Raw genomic sequence first — 18,619 nt, forward strand, 5'->3', positions numbered from 1 at the left:
CCTGGCAAGACATGAGAGTATTGGTATGCTTATGTCTTCACAGAAGCTAATGGTTAACTTCATGTCTGTGTGTAATGTTGAAAAACTGTGAAGTTATCAAAATACACAGAATGGACTACAGATCCTTAAACTATGCATCTGTACCAGCTATAATACATTTGTTGTTTGTGCATAAACTATATGTATTGTTGATTAATTACAGTATACAGTAAAAATAGTCTAATAAATAGTAGCTATATATATTTATATATATATATATTTTTATAAAGAATTGAATGACTAGAACCGAGATTTCAGTAAAAAGGTTTTAATATAAAAACACGACTAGTTTCGGCTTGTAACAGCCTTCATCAAGTGACATTATAAAAGAAAGAAAAAACACTAAAACGCTGAAGCTTAAATAAACTATGAACATCATAGAGAGTTTCTATATATAATTGACAATAAATCGTTGTGGTTGTATTTAAAGCTGTTCTTTTGTTAGTTGTATTGTTGGGAAAGTGCGTGGTAGTAGCATCTCGTGAACACAAGTACATGATTGCAGCTGAATGACAATCTGGGAGGTTGTAGCTCAAGTTATTATTTAGATGAACAGGATTGAAGATGATTTCTGTAGATCCACAATTTTTCTCTCTAGTTCATCATTGCAACGGAAGATGTTAGTAGATTTTTCCCAGCAGACTTTGTGACTTTGGTTTTCATCATTAGGATTAGCCGAGAAAAGGATATGACTAGATAATGCACTGGCTCGCTGTCACTTGTAAGTAATGTCCCTCATGTGTTCTTCCATATGCAATTTGACAGATTTGCCTGTCTGCCCAAAATAAGGAGTATCACAATCACACAATACTTTATATATACCAGGGTATTTGAGTTGATGATGATAAGGTTTTGGGTGGCTTATTAAGAAACGGATCTTTGGAAGTGGAACAAGATTCTGATATTGTATTTTCTTAAAACTTTTGCTAATTTATGTGAAACTACTTAAGTAAGGAATAGATATATTGCCTTTGAATCTATTTTGAAACCAAGGCTATCTCTTCCTTTATATTAACACCTAAAGTTTGGAAACGCTATGTAGATGATGTCTTCATTATTTGGAGCCATGAACATAATTCCCTTATGGTTTTCCTCTAACATCTCAATAGCTGACATCAAAGTATTAAGTTTACTTCCGAGCTTGAAACGGAAGTAAACAAATTCCTTGCCTTTTCTTGATGGCAAACTGACTCGCTCTTTTGGTAAACTCAAAATATCGATATATAGAAAGCCAACACATACCAGCAGATATCTACATAGTCAGTCCCATCACTTCCCTCCTCATAAGCTTGGAATAATTTCCACCTTGGGACATAGAGTCCATTCTCTTCTGGATGACCCAAATGAACTTCTTACAGAAATAAGCCATCTCAAAACATCTTTCGAAGTTAATGGATATTCCAAGAGAATCGTTGAAAGATTCCTTCTTAATCCTCCTAGACATCACTCAGAAGAAACAAGTAGATTCAAAGGCAATATATCTATTCCTTACATAAGTACAGTTTCACATAAATTAGCAAAAGTTCTAAGAAAATATAATATATCAGAATCTTGTTCACTCCAACTTATTAAGAAACAGATCCGAAGATCCGTTTCTTAATAAGAAACCCAAAACCTTGTCATCATCAACTCAAATACCCTGGTGTATATAAAATATTGTGTGATTGTGATATTCCTTATTTTGGGCAGACAGACAAATCTGTCGAATTGCATATGGAAGAACACGAGGGACATTACTTACAGGAGACAGCGAGCCAGTGCTTTATCTAGTCATATCCTTTTCTCGGCTAATCCTAATGATGAAAACCAAAGTCACAAAGTCTGCTGGGAAAAATCTACTAACATCTTTCGTTGCAATGATGAACTAGAGAGAAAAATCGTGGAATCTAGAGAAATCAACTTTAATCCTGTTCATCTAAATAATAACTTGATCTACAACTTTCCAGATTGTCATTCATCTGTAATCACGTACTGGGATTCACGAGATGCTACTAGCATGCACTTTCCCAACAATACAACTAACGAAAGAACAGCTTTAAATACAATCACAACGATTTAATGTCAATTATGTATAGAGACTCTCTATGACGTTCATAGTTTATTTAAGCTTCAGTGTTTTAGTTTTTTTTTTCTTTCTTTTATAATGTCACCTAATGAAGGCTGTTACAAGCCGAAACTAGTCGTGTTTTTATATTAAAATCTTTTTACTTAAATCTCAGTTCTAGTCATTCAATTCTTTATAAATATATGTATGTTAACCGAGTTAATGATCATATAATAATTATATTTTTTTTTTCAAATATATATATATATATATATATATATATATATATATTATATATATATACAGGGTGTTCGGGATAAATTTGACATATTTATAATTAATTATATTTTTCCGTAAGTTACATGTATTAACACACACTTCTCTTCATTTAAAAGTTTGGACCCTTCTTCATTCATATACAAGATGTCAGAAAGGATGGATAGCTGGAACCCACCTGAATCATGGAAGAGAATAACTTGTATCATGATGATTCGTGCCCGCCATCAAAATAAGGATATTACGACTGCTGCCCAATGCTCCCTGAATACAGTAAAAACAATCAGGCATGAACTAGAGACTTGCAATGGTGACTACGAGGATGTAGCAAGAAGAAAGATCCCTAGCAGACGATCTGATTGCGTTCGTACAGCAGAATTCCTCGCAAATCTGCAGGAACAGGTGTTGAAGAACCCTGGCATTGGAATTCGGGCTTTGTTCGTGGAGTTTGCTAACTGTAGTCAAGCCCTGGATAACAAGGGTAGCCAATGGTAGGCCGTATGTATGGCAGCAGGATTCGGCCCCTTGCCACACCTCTGGGAAAAGTCAAAAATGGTTGTCTGAAAATTTCTAAGACTTCACCAGTCCAAATGTTTGGCCTCCAAACTCCCCAGACCTTAACCCCATGGATTATTTTGTATGGGGCGCAGTTGAAAAAGACACCAATCGCACTTCCAGTAATACAAAAGCCCAGTTAATGGATAAAATTAAAACAGTTTTTGCACCCCTTCCCAGGGAGACTGTAGCATCAGCTTGTTCGAGGTTCCGAAGCAGAATTGAAGCTGTGATCGATGCTAATGGTGGTTATTTTGAGTAAATCTTGTTGATAGTATTGTAATTAACTCTGCCTGTAATGTTTTTTTGTCAATTCATTAAATTTAATAGATACAAAGAAGATTTTCTTTTTCCTTACGAAACTGTCAAATTTATCCCGAACACCCTGTATATATATATTTGATTGTATTTGTAATTTGATTTAAAGAAACCATTGCTTTATTCACAAATATAATATTCTGGTTATGTGTTATAGTGTTCTATACCTGCAAAGCATTGGTAAGATCACATCAATTATGTAAGGTGTATCTGAATATTTTCCTCCTCCAGAAATGAATTTTTCTACTTGAGACATTAGATCATCTAGTGTTGGCATGCTGGATTCCAATTCAGCCATAACAGCTGTAATGAAATTAATATCCATTAGCAGCAGTGCTTTAATGAATTAACAATGCATTAATAAAATAAAATACATCACTAATTTGTACAGGGATCATTTTCTGCTACCACAAAAGTTTTATTTCACTACACCAAGGTGAATCCAATACTAAGTGCTTGGTTTATGGCAAATGTCAAAATTGAGAATTTAAATGCAGAACTCATTGTGGAGTAAATACAGCGCATATGAATATGTTAAACAACACGTTTAATCACTCCTATATTTCATCACAATCTCTGAAACATCATCAGGGAAACTATTAGAATTGCAAAAACACGCACTAATTTGTGCAGAGACTAAGTGAAAAAGATTAAACTGAAAGGCTAAAGTCCTATGATGGCTGCCCTCTATGGATGCTGTTGGCTAGTCTTAACTGTGTTGGGCAGGAGGCCTAAAAATTAGTTTCCAAAATCTTAGGAAGTTTAATACAACCCAATATATTAAGATTATGTTGTTTTTTTACATTGTTTAATTCTGCTGCTGATTCCAAAAAAATACTTTCAAATTTGTATATTTTGTGGAAGCATAGTAGGTTTTTTTTTTCATTTGATTCTGTGCAAGGTATCTAAGGCATGGGCAACAAAGCCCTGATTGACCATACTTATAGTGACAGATGCATTTTATACATTCTTCTAGGCAGATGTTAGCAGATCTCCCGTTTGACCATAAGATAAGTCACAGAAACAAGGAACTTTGTAAACACCTGGAACTGACGGAGGAGGTAGAGGATGCTTGGGAGAGCAGATGAGGGTAGCCATCTTTAGATAAGGTTTGAATTACATGCAGAAATTATACATTTTTATCTCTGCACAGCATTCAAACCTTATCTAAAGCTGACTACCCTAATCCGCTCTCCCAAGGATCTTCCTCTATCAGTTCCAGGTGTTTACAAAGCTCCTTGATTCTGTAACTTATCTTATTATGGTCAAACAGGAAAATCTGCTAACATCTGCCTAGAAGAACATAAAAAATGCATTTGTTGCTATAAGCATGGTCAAGTCAGTCAGGGCTTGTTGACCATACCTTAGATACTCATGCCCAGAATCAAATGGAAAAAAATACTATTATTCACCACAAAAAATGCAAATTAGAAAGTCTTTTTTCAGAATCAGCAGCAAGATTAAAAAACTGGCATAATCTTAATAAATATGGTTGCATTAAACTTCCGGAGATTTTGGAAACTTTAATTCTTAGACCTCCTGCTCAATGCAGCTGACTAGCCAACAGCATCCATAGAGGGCACTTCTTTTTCCACAATCTTTTCCACTTAGTGTTTGTACAAATTTGTGTGTATTTTAGCAATTTTATATTGTTTCCCCTCATGATGTCTCAGTGACTGAGATAAAATTTTGGAGTGATTAAACATGTTGTTTAATTATTTATAAGTGCTATATTTATTTCATTAAATCCCATAATAAGTTCAAACCACCACATAAGTCTAATAGTCGACAAAATGCAGAACAGCCTCTAAACTTACTCAATTTGGCATATGAGTGGCAGTAAAGCATATTTATAACACAACTTTATTTATTATATTCCATCAGACAAATTTCCACCTAATGATTTCAGTTTATAAAATTTAAATTATAACTGCAATTATATTACAACATGAGTAGAAAGGCTCATGTGTTGGCAGTTCATATATATTTATTTAACCGTATTAACTGAAAACATCATAAAGATTATTATTATTCTTATTATTATTCAAGCATCCATGGAGTGAAAAGACTCATCGTGGGAGGTCCTTCCTAAGCAACACAAATTCTATCAAGACTCATCGAGGGGAGGTCACCCCTGAGAAACACAGTCTATCATACCACTCCTTAAACTAATTGACCACTCTTGCTCTCACACTCCATCAGACAAGGCATTCTATGGTTCAACCACCCTCCATGCAAAGAAACCATTCTTCATCCTCTTGCAAACAGTTTCTTTTTGTAACTTCCAGGGATGGCCTCTTGTCATCACTCCTTCCTGCTGTACAACCAAGCGAAAGAACTCACCAGTGTCAACCCTGTAACCACCTCTCAACAGTTTAAAAGTCTCAATCATATCACCTCTCCTTCTCCACCAAATTCTGCAGTCCACATTCCCTCAGCCGATCCTCATAACTAACATGGTACAGTCCTGAAACAATCTTTGTTATCTGCCTTTGTACCCTTTCCACAGTTAATTTATCCCCTTCAAATCCTGGGGACCAAATCTGAGAACAATAGTCCAAGTGTGGTCTGATCAGAGACTTATAGAATGGAATGATAACCCTCTTATTTCTGCAGGTCAGTGTCCTTCTCATAATTGCAGCAATCCTCTGTGTTACCTTCACCACCTTTGCAATATGTCCCCTAAATTTCAGGTTTCTATCAATCATCAACCCCAGATCCCTTGTCTCCCCTACTTCCTCCAGTATAACTCCTCCATAGAGTATGCAGTGTCCCATCGATGTTTCCCAAACCTCAAGACCTTACATTTTGCTGCATTAAACTGACTCCCCCATTCATTTCCCCATCTATCTATCTAGCTTATTCAAATCCTCTTGCAGGGCAACCACATTTGCACTATTACAAATAATCCTTCCCAGTTTTGCATCATCTGCAAACAACTAAATATCCCTTTGCAATCCACTGACAATGTCACTGATATAAAGGTTAAACAATATAGTTCCAGTACTGAGCACTGTGGGACCCCACTTGTAACCCTCTGCCCCAACATAAAAAACTCTCTGATACCTACTGGACAGCCAATCCTGAATCCAGTTGACCAATCTGACATCTAGACCCATCTGCTGCAACTTAAATATCAGCTAATTATGTGGCACACTGTCAAATGCCTTTGCTAAGTCTAAGAAAATGGCAGTATATGCCTTTCATTCATCTAATACTCTTGTAACTTTATTATAAAAGGCTAGCATATTGCTAAAACAAGAGCACCCTTCACAAATCCATGTTCACTCTCACAGATAATATTACCCTCACCTGCCCAATGTTGTATATGGTCCCTCACTACTTTCTCCAAGATCTTAACAACTACTGATGACACACAGACTGGCCTATAATTAGACACTTCCAGTCTGTTACCACAATTATGCGGCACTATCTTACCTTCCTTCCATTCCATGGGCACCTTTCCCACAGCCAGACTTTCATTGAAAAGCCAGGTCAAAGGCACTGTCAGGTTCCCTAGCACATTCTCTCAAAACTCGTGGTGAAATACCATCCAGCCCCACAGCTTTACTGACATCCAGAGTACTCAGTATTTGAAACACACTGTCCTCCTGTACCTCTAACCTCGAACCTGCCCTATCCCTCTAGTATTAAAACTGACTCCTCTAGGATGAAATACTCCAATAAAGTGTTCATTGAACAATTCCACTATGTTCTCTGCATCAGTCACTCTATTCCCATTTTTATCCCCAATATCATTCTTCCACAGTCATTTCTCATCCTACTGGCCACATAGCTAAAAAATTCCCTAGGATTTTCTTTGGATCTTAAGGCCAATCTCCTCTCATATTCCAGTTTCATCTTCCTTACCATATTAGTCACTCTTATGGGTTGTGTCTTATATTCTTCATTCATCTTCTCTCCACCTGTCTCCTTATATCTCTTCCATAGCCTCTTTTTCGCATGCAATTCCTGTTTAATATTGTTTGTCATCCAGTTTACTCCATATTGTCTCCTCTTCTTCACTCGTGGTATACAATTTATTATTGCTTCTAACAAATATTCTTTCACAATTTCCCATGCACTAATGATATCCTGGCCTTCCAATTCCTCCCTCCATGAAATTTACCCAAGTTGACGTCTTAGACTATTATAATCATCTGCCTTATAATTTCCCATCTCTTTGGTACTCCTGCATGTCTATCCATTTTCCAAGTCAAATATATATGGTCACTCTCTCCAACTGGTGGGAGAGATGTCATCTCAGTTATTATCAACTCTTCTGATGCTATAACCAAATCCAAAACTCATGAACCTCTTGTTCCCTCTATTACATGTTGCCTAAGACATTTGTTCCTCAAGAACTCTAGAAATTCCATTCCCTTATTGCTACATGCATCTTCCTCTCCCCAATTTATACTACTGTAGTTAAAATCTCCCATAACAATCATTCTTCTTGCATTTGCTAAGCTCAACTGTCTAAACATCTCCTGGTCCCCACCCTCTGTGCTCCTGGGTCTGTAGCAACACCCCACAAAATATCCTATCTTGCCTACCTCTACCTCACACCATATGCTTTCAAAACCATTAGTGCAACTGCTTTCCAAAGTCCACTCTTAGAGGACATAGGTCATCACTTATCATAAGCACTCCACCACCACGCTTTCCCTTTCTATCCTGCTGAAAAATGCTGTACCCAGCGACTTCTATTCCTGTTATTATATCCTCATCTGTCAACCACATCTCGGTGATCCCAATAATGTTTTGCCAGGCTGATGCTATCTGGGCCGGCAATGCCTCTCCCTTTTTCCAGATATTCCTGGCATTAGTGTAAAGCATATAAATGCCGTTATTTCTATACCCAGCATTATCCCCTCTAGATTGCACTTGGCTCAGTGTTACCTGATGTCGTCCCTCTTCTACCAAGTAGCCACTGCTACCATCCTCCCTGGGACATATTGACTTGTTCAGAACAGCAATCTCTCCAGATGCCTACGTCCTTTCTCATTGAAATGTAAGCGGTCTCTCGTATACAATTCCTCTCTGTCCTCAAATGCACTCCAAACATCCACATATTCTGGTCCTCTCTTGTCACACATTCTAGCTATTATGTCATTCAATATTACTGCTCTTCTGCTCAGCTCATCATTATCATACCTAGGATTCACCCTTTTGCCTCTCTTAATTGCCATAGCCACACTTTCTATTGTTCCTCCTGGCAAACACCCCTCACGCATCCTATCTTGAACACCACGAATCATTGAGTCCCCATACATTATACCTCTTACCATTCCTATCATTCCCTCTCTCTTCTTCTTTCATTCCCATACGTCTCTCTCATCCCCTCTCCTCTACTGCTCCTATTCTCTCTTCTAGCACTCCCATAACTCTCTCTCTCTCTCTCTCTCCTTCCCTCTCTCCTACTGTTTCCATTCTCTCCTCTTCTAGCACTCCCATACCTCTCTCTCATTCCGTCTCTCTTACTGTTTCCATTCTCTCCTCTTCTAGCACTTCCATACATCTCTCTCTCTCATCCCCTCTCCTCTACTGCTCCTATTCTCTCTTCCAGCATTCTCTCACCTCTCTCATTCCATTCTCTCCTCTTCTAGCATTCCCATTCCTCTCTCTCCTTCCCTCTCTCCTTCTGTTTCCATTCTCTCCTCTTCTAGCACTCCCATACATCTCTCTCATTCCGTCTCCCCTACTGTTTCCATTCTCTCCTCTTCGAACACTCCCATACCTCTCTCTCATATTACCTCTTTCCTACTGTTTCCATTCTCTCCTCTTCTATCATTCCCAAAACTTTCTCTATCCCCTATTCTGATTCGCCTTGCATTTATCTCTTCCATTCTCCTAATCTCATCTTTCATACTTCTCCTCTCATTCACAAGACATTTCAGCTCATCTATCTCCTTCTGCAGGGCAGTCACTCTTAATTGAAATTGACTCTCCCAAACAAAACCATCTCCTAAACTTTCAGTCACTCACGCCTTCCACACTATCAACTATTATTTTCTCATTCATATTTCTTTCTTCATTCTCTCCTATCACACTACTCATCTTCCTATATTCATTTCCCGTTCCTGGAGCAACAAGGTCGGTTATCGATATATCTAATGCATTTATTTCCTGCCACTGTCTGCACTTTATACACACAAGCACCCCTCTCTCTCTCACAAGCCACATATCCAATTCCCGAGAAGCATACATGCTGCAAGTACTGCATGCCACAAAGTCCCTTATTATATTACTTATAATAGAGTTCTTAAATGGTGGAAGACTTGGCGACACACCATTTGCGACTGCAGCTGAATCCTTTAACAGCTTTAAACAATAAATTACACGATAACCACAGTAATTAACTTTAATGAAATGAAATTTCATTAATTCATTATTTCATTTCATTCACTTCAAAATGAAACACATAAGTTTAGTTGATTGTTGAAAATGAAAAATATACTTTTTTTCCTTACATTTTTTCACCATTCAAACTATATATCTGGTGGATACAAAAATGTACTACTACTAATAATAAAATAATCTCACCTTGAGCCTCCAAGGAATGTTCTTCTATTTTACCATGAATACAATACTGATTGTGCTTATTTAAATGGGGCTCAAGAAATGCAACAGGGAATGTTCCTGCAAATGCTCCAAGACAATTACCAAGGGCTGGACGATGCCTAATATAGGGAGAAAATCATATTTATTAACTTATTGACATTTTTTGGAAACAATAAGTTTCCAAATTTTAATTTCAGAATATTCTCGCTATCATTTTGTCATTTGTGCTAATTTTTCAACTTTCTTTCCAATAAAGTTTTTTATATTTAAAGAAGTCCATTAAATTAGATACAAGGATTTTTATATCATGTCTGTACTGTTTGGGATTAATGTAAGTTTACCTTATAGCTGTCTTTTGTTTTCAGTCAGTACTATACACATACTAAACCAGTCACATTCAACTCCTTCAAGTAAAGGTTTTAATTTTTTTAATAATGCCTATATAAATTCTTATTACTGACAACATGACAGCAACAGAATGAAACATTCAAGAATCGCCTAATGTGGTTGTCAACAATATTTATCTTAACGTAGCTGATATTTTAATACAGCTAAGTCTGTTGAAAGTTTTTTTTTTTTACCTTGGGTTTATTATACGTTAAAGATACCAAGAAATTATACACTTGGTTTTTAATCCAGGAAGCAGAAGGTTACAAGTGGGGTTCCACAGGGCTCAGTACTGGGACCTGTGTTGTTCAACCTTTATATCAATGACATTGTCAATGGATTGCAAGGGGATATTCAGTTGTTTGCAGATGACGTGAAGCTGAGAAGGGTTATTAGTAATAGTGCAGATGTGGAAGCCCTGCAAGAGGATTTGAATAAACTAGACAGATGGGCAAATGAATGAGGGTCTCGATTTAATGCAGCAAAATGTCAAGTCTTGAAGTTTGGGATCCATCGATTGGATGCTGCATACTCTATGGGAGCAGCTATACTGGAGGTGATAGGGGAGACAAGAGATCTGGGGTTGATGATTGATAGAAACCTGAAATTTAGGGGACATATTGCAAAGGTGGTGAAGGTAACACAGAGAACTGCTGCAATACCGAGAAGGACACTGACCTGCAGGGATATAAGAGTTATCATTCCATTATATAAGATGCTGATCAGACCACACTTAGACTATTGTTCTCAGATTTGGTCCCCAGGATTTGAAGGGGATAAATTAACAAATTAACTGTGGAAAGGGTACAGAGGCAGATAACAAAGATGGTTTCAGGACTGTACAATGTCAGTTACGAGGATCGACTGAAGGAATGTAAACTGCAGAATTTGGTGGATAGAAGAAGGAGAGGTGATATGATCGAGACTTTTAAACTGTTGAGAGGCAGTTACAGGGTAGACATTGGGGAGTTCTTTCACTTGGTGGAACAGCAGGAAGGAGTGATGACAAGGGGGGGGGCATCCCTAGAAGTTACGAAAGGAAGACATGAGCAAGAGGGAGAGGAGTGGTTTCTTTGTTTGGAGGGTGGTTGAACTGTGGAATGCATTGCCTGAGAGAGCAAGAAGAGTCAATGAGTTTAAGGAGTAGTATGATAAACTTTGTGTTTCCTAAAAACAACCTCCCATGATGAGTCTTTTGACTCCATGGAGACCTGGATAATAATAATAATAATCCTTTTCCCAAGGAAACAAAACTATGTATTGTGCGAGAAATATATTCATGTCTGAGTTATTTGTATGTAGAGGCTAATGACTTCATATCACTTGCCTAAGTATTTATCCCATAATACAAAGCACATCCCTTTTCAGATGTGTATAATGCTATGCATAATGGGAAGGACCAATACCCAGACCAGTTTTAACTTAATATATAAGTAAAGAGATTCTCTAAAAATCAGGCGATCCTCCAGACCAATTCCTACAAGTGACCACCCAACTCAGCAGTGGTTCCACTCAGTGACAGGCTCACTCTGCCAATGAGCAGAACCCTCATAATCCAGAGAAAAGCATCCACTAAGATGGCCCTGATAGAGGCCATGCCAGAAAAATGCTAATCCCCAGAAATTCAAATGTCTCTCTCAAGGTAGAAGTCTTATTAGTGAGAGCCAGACCCAGGAGAGATATCAAGTTTGAAGTAATGCAGAAGCCATAAGATATATATATATATATATATATATATATATATATATATATATATATATATATATATAAGTAGTCAAAAGGTGCTCGACCTTATTAATAAAAATCTCTGGATGAGAATAAAATGTTAAACGTTTTTTTACATTGGGTTTATTATACGTTTAAGATACCAAGAAATTATATGCTTGATTTTTAATCCTTTTTCCAAGGACATGTCTAAAAGGAGAGAGGGGGGTGCTGTGATTACGGAATATATACTTAGGGAGCCAGACCCAGGAAAAATACATGCAAGATGATTTGCTGCTCCAACAACCTATATGTATTCCTTCCATAGATGATTCATCTCATCAGCATTATTAGTTCATTAGATTGGTCCCTCCCAATAGTTATTCATTGAACTACCAAATGTATACACCCACTGTTTATTATAGGTTAGTTATTCATATTTCACAAACTCTTTCCCTCTACTCGAAATTTTTTTTTTTTTTAATTATGCTGATCCTAAATGCAAATCTGTATGTCTAGAGTTTACAGGATGATATGTTATTCGCTTCATCCATCAACTCACATGACACACACACACACAATATCACAAATGTAAATTATTAATAATTTGCTTCACAGTAATGAAAGTATTTCTATTCACACCTGTTCTTTCTTTCTTTCTCCTATATTATTATTATTACTACGGGCGACTCCAAGGAGTCCTTAGACTCATCGAGGGAGGCCCTAAACATCATGTCCACACAACTATTCGACATTCTCACAGTATCTATCATACCTTGCCTTGAACTCATTCACTGTCATAGCACCCACAACAGACTCTGGCAGCTTATTCCATTCATTCACCACTCTAAAAGTAAAGAACCCAGCTCTAACACCCTTGCTAACCACACTCTTGCCCAGCTTCCATAGATGTCCCCTAGTTCTCCCACCACCAGTCCTGTTCTCAAAAATATCCTCTGAATTAATCCTATAGAAACCCTTCAGCAATTTGAATCTTTTAATCATATCTCCCCTTTTCTGCCTATCAACCAATTTCTGCAACCCACAAATCTTCAACCTGCTTTCATAAGGTTCAGTCCATAGACCTGCTATCATCTTGGTCACTTGCCTCTGGATCCTCTCAACCTCCTCCCCATCAAGAAGATAGGGAGGAGGTTGAGACATAGTACTGTATCTGGACATAGTACTCAAGATGGGGTCTTATCAAGGCTCGATACAGAGGAACAATAACTTGCTTATCTATGCTAGTCAAAGTATTCTTCAGCAACCAAGTGATTTGATGAGTACAGTTCCACCAATGTGGTATACTGCTGCTAATCTTTTCACCCCAAAATGCATAACCTTATATTTTGCCCATTAAATTGACATTCATTCTCCTTAGCCCACACCTCCAATCTATCCAAATCATCCTGCAAGATTTTGACATCATCTGCATTCACTTTTGCCCTACCCAACTTTGCATCATTAGCGAACAAGATCTTTCTTATATTGTTAATGAACAAATTAAACAGCAGTGGTCAAAGAACAGAACCCTGCGGCACACCACTAGTCACAGGCTGTCTTTTGGACTCCACTCTTGAATAAACTACTCTATGATATCTCTCCATCAACCACCCTCCTATCCCACCAACCCTTTATCCATTTCCATATGTTGCAGTCTACAGATTAGAATTCCATGTGATATCCTGTCAAAGCCCTTAGCCCGGTCCAGCAGTATCACTGTAAACTCATTACCCTTATCCAGTTAAACATGGTCAAGGGCACTGATAATTCTTTAGCCGCTTCATGTAAGACCCGTGCCGGTATGCCATCCAATCCCACAGATGTATTCACATTAAGGTTCTGTAATACACTATTCACCTCCACTTCATTCACCACAATTCCCTTATAAACTAATGGTTTCTTTATTCTTTCAATGTCACCACATGGATGATATACTCTTGCAAAGTGCTGACTCAGTAATTCCACTATATCGACTGATTCAGTGACCTCCTTGCCATCGGCATTCCTTAAAATCATTCTGCCGTGTACAGTTTTCTTTTACTTGCAGCATATTGAAAGAACTGTTTGGGATTCTCTTTAGCTTGCATAGCTAGTTTCCTTTCATAATCCGCTTTTGCTTTTCTTACCACACTCATTACCCTTCTGGCCTGCGCTTTATACCGTTCGTGTGCCTGCAGGTCACCTTTCTCTTTAAATTCCGTCCACAGTTGTTTCTTTTTTTGCAGCTCAAGCTTAATGGTGTTATTCATCCATTTAACTTCTACTTGTTATATGCCATTCTTAAATGGTTATTAATGATAGTTCACACATTTACACCTTTCAGTAATTAATATTTATACCAAACAAATATAGCATTCTCTTCAATTACTGTTTTCTAATATATCATAAAACAAACACATTCATTTTCCTCCCTCGCATTTTATTCTCCCTGGGATTTTATTCTTCCCATTCTATTTACTCTATTTAATTCCTTTCTCTCATCAGGACATACCAAGTGAATTTGTAGCAAGCCATACTGTCCTCATTCCTAAACCAAATAGAGATCACACCTTAATTAGCAGCTGGAGACATATTTCTCTATCTAATAGTGACTACAAGATATTTTTCCGCAATTATCAATAACAGGCTCAAAGTGGGAATGAGATACATAATTAAAAGCACACACATACAGGTGTATGTTGTACCAGGTCGAGCAGTAGAATTTAATCTATTTCTGTTACGTGATCTAATCTGCTTAGTTAATACAAAAAAGCAGTTGATGGCACTGCTATCAGTAGACCTTACTCAAGCATTTGATAATGTCTGGAATCCCTTTTTTGTTCCACATCCTCCATCAAATTGGTGTAGGTAAAAAGCTACTATCTGTTATCAAAGGAGCCCATGCCAATTCAACTACCCAACTCCTAGTTAATGGATTCCTGTCAGACCCAGTTAAAATTCAAAAAGGAGTCAAGCAAGGCTGCCCTCTTAGTATGCTGCTTAGTCCTTTGCACTGGTTCTTGAACCTTTCTTACAGGAAGTCAGCACTACACATGCTGTGAAGGAATACCAGTTCCTTCAATCATGAGGGAAAATAAGGTATTAGCATATGCCGTTGATGTAGTAGGCACTTTGAAGAATATTGATTCCATATATGCAAAAACAGAGGGTGAAAGAGATGATAATCATGGCAGGAACTAATGCTTTGAAAGAGGACAAAATGGAAATGATAGAGGATGTGAGGGAATTACTTGAGGTAGCAAAAGAAGAGGGAGAGAGTTAGGATGGTGAGTATTTTACTGCGGTATGACAGTGAAGTGTTTAGAAGGAGGGCCATAATTGCCAATGACTTTATGCGTGGGTTATGCATGGAGAGTGGTGTGGAATTTGTGGATGTGTGGAATGAGTTTGATGGGCGAAAGGACTCATATAAGATGGATGGGTTACATTTAAATGAAGTTGGTGTACAGAGGCTTGAAAAAGTGTTGATGAATGAAGTAGAAGTGAATGTACAGACTCAGGGAAACTAGTTTTATTAAGGGGGGGGGGAAGTAGATATGCATACTTTAGGGAGGCAGTTGAGTGTATGAATGAGTATAATATGCCCGAGCGAGTATGAAGGACAACAAATAAGAATGGGATGGTTAGTATAAGGCATCAAAGTAGGGATGGGACTAACGGAGTAGTCCCATCCCTACATAGAGTTTTTGACCTTGGTTGGCACTTCCAGGCCACAGGTTGTTAGTATTAGTGAAACATGGCTGACAGAAGATGATAAAGCTAGTGGGATTGAATGTGACGTGTATAGCGTGTTCAGGAGTGACAGGATGAATAAAAAGAGGGGGAGGAGTGTTATTGATGATAGCTGATGAGTTGCAGCCAAGGAGTATAGAAGTTGAACTGCAGGATAGAGAAAAGAACACATTTGAGGCTGTTTGGTGTGAGATAGAATCTAGCAGAACAAAATATACAATTGGGTGCTGCTATAGATCAGGTGATGGAATAGATGGTGGGGATAGTATGCATAGGCATTTAGAAGAAATGAGTGGAAGGAGGGTAATTATTATGGGTGATTTCAATTATGGTAACATTGACTGGAAAGAGTAGAGGGCACATGGGAGGAAGGAATTGGATTTTATGCAGTTATTAAGGGACAACTATCTGCGGCAGCATGTAGTGGAAAATACCAGGGGGCAGAGAGTGCTGGACCTAGTAATTGCAACTGAGAATGTAGCGGTAACGAACATGACCATGTTGCCACCAATTGGTGAGAGTGACCATAAGGTCATGACTTGGGAGGTGGCTAAGGGAGTCGAATTTACAATTAAGACAGGGTACATGTGAAATTGCCGGGCTGGTAAGTATGACAAGCTTAGGTGTGTGCTTGGCTCAATGCCATGGCATGTAAAACTGCAAGGGCTGGATGTTGATAGTGCATGGGAGGTGGTTAAGAACTGCTTGCAGGAGGCAATGGTTGACTGTATACCAAGAGTCCGAATAATAAATCAAGTAGGGGTTAAATGGATGAATAACACTATTAAGCTTGAGCTGCAAAAAAAGAAACAATTGTGGAGGGAATTTAAGGAGAAAGGTGACCAGCAGGTGCAGGAACAGTATAAAGCTCAGGCCAGGATGGTAACAAGGGTGGTAAGAAAAGCAAAAGTGGATTATGAAAGAAAATTGGCCATGCAGGCTAAAGAGAATCCCAAACAGTTTTTTCAATATGTTGCAAGTAAAAGGAAAAATGTTTTTGGTAGAATAATCTTAAAAAATGCTGAGGGTAGGGAGGTAACCGAATCAGTCGATATAGTGGAATTACTGAGCGAGCACTTTGCAATAGTATATCATCCAGGTGGTGACTTTGCAGGAATGGAAGAACCAACAGCTTATACTGGAATTGCGATGAATGAAGTAGAGGTAACTAGTCTATTACAGAACCTCAATGTCAATACATCTGTGGGATTGGATGGTATACCAGCTCGTGTCGTACGTGAAGCGGCTAAAGAATTGTCAGTGCCCTTGACCATTTTGTTTAACTTGAGCCTCAGGTCTGGGTCAGTTCCAAGGGGGTGGAAAGAGGGGAAAATAGTTCCGCTGCATAAAGGTGGTTCCAAGGCTGCTGTTGAAAATTACCGGTCAATCAGCATAACAGGAATCATTATCAAGGTCTTGGAGAAAATAGTCAAGAGGAAAATACAAGATTGGATAGAAGAAAATGGGATACTGTATTGGGGACAGCATGGTTTTGTGAAGGGTAGGTCATGCCTCAGTAACTTGCTCACGTATTATAACACAGTGATGGCTGAACTGGATAAGGGTAATGGGTTTACAGTGAATCTACTGGACCTTGCTAAGGCCTTTGACAGGATACCACATGGAATTCTAATCAGTAAATTGTGGCATTTGGGGATGGATATAGGGTTGGTGAGATGGATAAGAGGGTGGTTGACGGAGAGATATCAGAGAGTGGTTTATTCAGAAGTAGAGTCCACAAGACGGCCTGTGACTAGTGGTGTGCGACAGGGATCTGTTCTTGGACCACTGCTGTTTAATTTGTTCATTAATGATATAGAAAAGGATCTGAGAGGAACAGTTCATTTGTTTGCAGATGATGCAAAGTTGGGTAGGGCAATAGTGAATGCAGATGATGTCAAAATTTTGCAAGACGATTTGGATAGATTGGAGGTCTGGGCTAAGGAGAATGGATGTCAATTTAATGTGGCAAAATGAAGGTTTTACATTTTGGGGTGAAAAGATTAGCAGCAGTTTACTACATTGGTGGAACTGTACTCCAGGAAATTGATGAGGCACGAGATTTAGGAGTGTTGGTGGATAAGGAGTTGAAGTTTAAGGGACACATTGCAAAAGTGGCCAAATCAGCTCATCAAATTACTTGGTTGCTGAAGAATACATTGACAAGCAGGTTATTGTTCCTCTGTATCGAGCCTTGATAAGACCCCATCTCGACTCCTGTGCCCAGATTTGGTCACCTAGGTTTCTTCTTGATGGGGAGGAGGTGGAGAGGATCCAGAGGCGAGTGACCAAGATGATAGCAGGGCTATGGAATGAACCATATGAGAACAGGTTGACGACTTATGGATTGCAGAAATTAGTTGATAGGCAGAAAAGGGGAGATATGATTGAGACGTTCAAATTACTGAAGGGTTTCTATAAAATTAATTCAGAAAATATTTTTGAGAACAGGGCTGGTTGTGTTAGGACTAGGGGACATCCATGGAAACTGGGCAAAAGTGTGGTTAGTAAAGGTGTTAGAGTTGGGTTCTTTACTTTTAGAGTGGTGAATGAGTGGAATGCACTCCCAGAGTCTGTGGTGGATGCTGTGACAATGAATGAGTTTAAGATGAGGCATGATAGATATTGTATGAATGTCGAATGTGATGAATATGATTTGGGGCTCCCTCGATGAGTCTGACTCCCTGGAGTTGCCTGTAATAATAATAATAATAATAATAATAATATCTTTTTTGTTAGTTTGGAAAAATTCAGCAAGATTCGTGGATTAATACTAATGCAGACAAAACAAAATTAAAAGTTTTTGGAAAATGGGATCTTGGAGGCATTCCTTTTTGGACTAACCTCTAAGAGAGAACCCCTAATTTTACTTAGAATTCCCTTTCCACTTACCCAATATTCAAGTTCAAGAACTTATATACAAAAACTTTGAAACCTTAGAAGAATGGAAAATAAGGCCACTTTCCTTTTCTTCTAAGCCATAGTACTCAAAACCAT

General features: G+C 38.2%; 1 protein-coding gene across 3 annotated transcripts in view; it reads right to left on the minus strand.

Annotated features, from left to right (window-relative positions):
* RyR (Ryanodine receptor) overlaps positions 1-18,619 on the minus strand; it is a 1,703,288-nt gene that overhangs the window by 666,846 nt on the left and 1,017,823 nt on the right. For all 3 annotated transcript variants that reach the window (XM_090399345.1, XM_090399347.1, XM_090399344.1), the window contains exons 72-73: positions 9,779-9,915; positions 3,400-3,535 (exon numbers count right to left, since the gene is read on the minus strand). In XM_090399345.1, the coding sequence (XP_090255471.1) occupies positions 3,400-3,535; positions 9,779-9,915 (273 nt within the window). The remainder of the gene's footprint in view (positions 1-3,399; positions 3,536-9,778; positions 9,916-18,619) is intronic.

The sequence above is a fragment of the Typopeltis vanoorti genome, chromosome 10 (genome assembly GCF_054136105.1).
Source record: "Typopeltis vanoorti isolate ZY-2024b chromosome 10, IOZ_Tvanoo_1.0, whole genome shotgun sequence".
NCBI classification, from domain to species: Eukaryota; Metazoa; Arthropoda; class Arachnida; order Uropygi; family Thelyphonidae; genus Typopeltis; species Typopeltis vanoorti.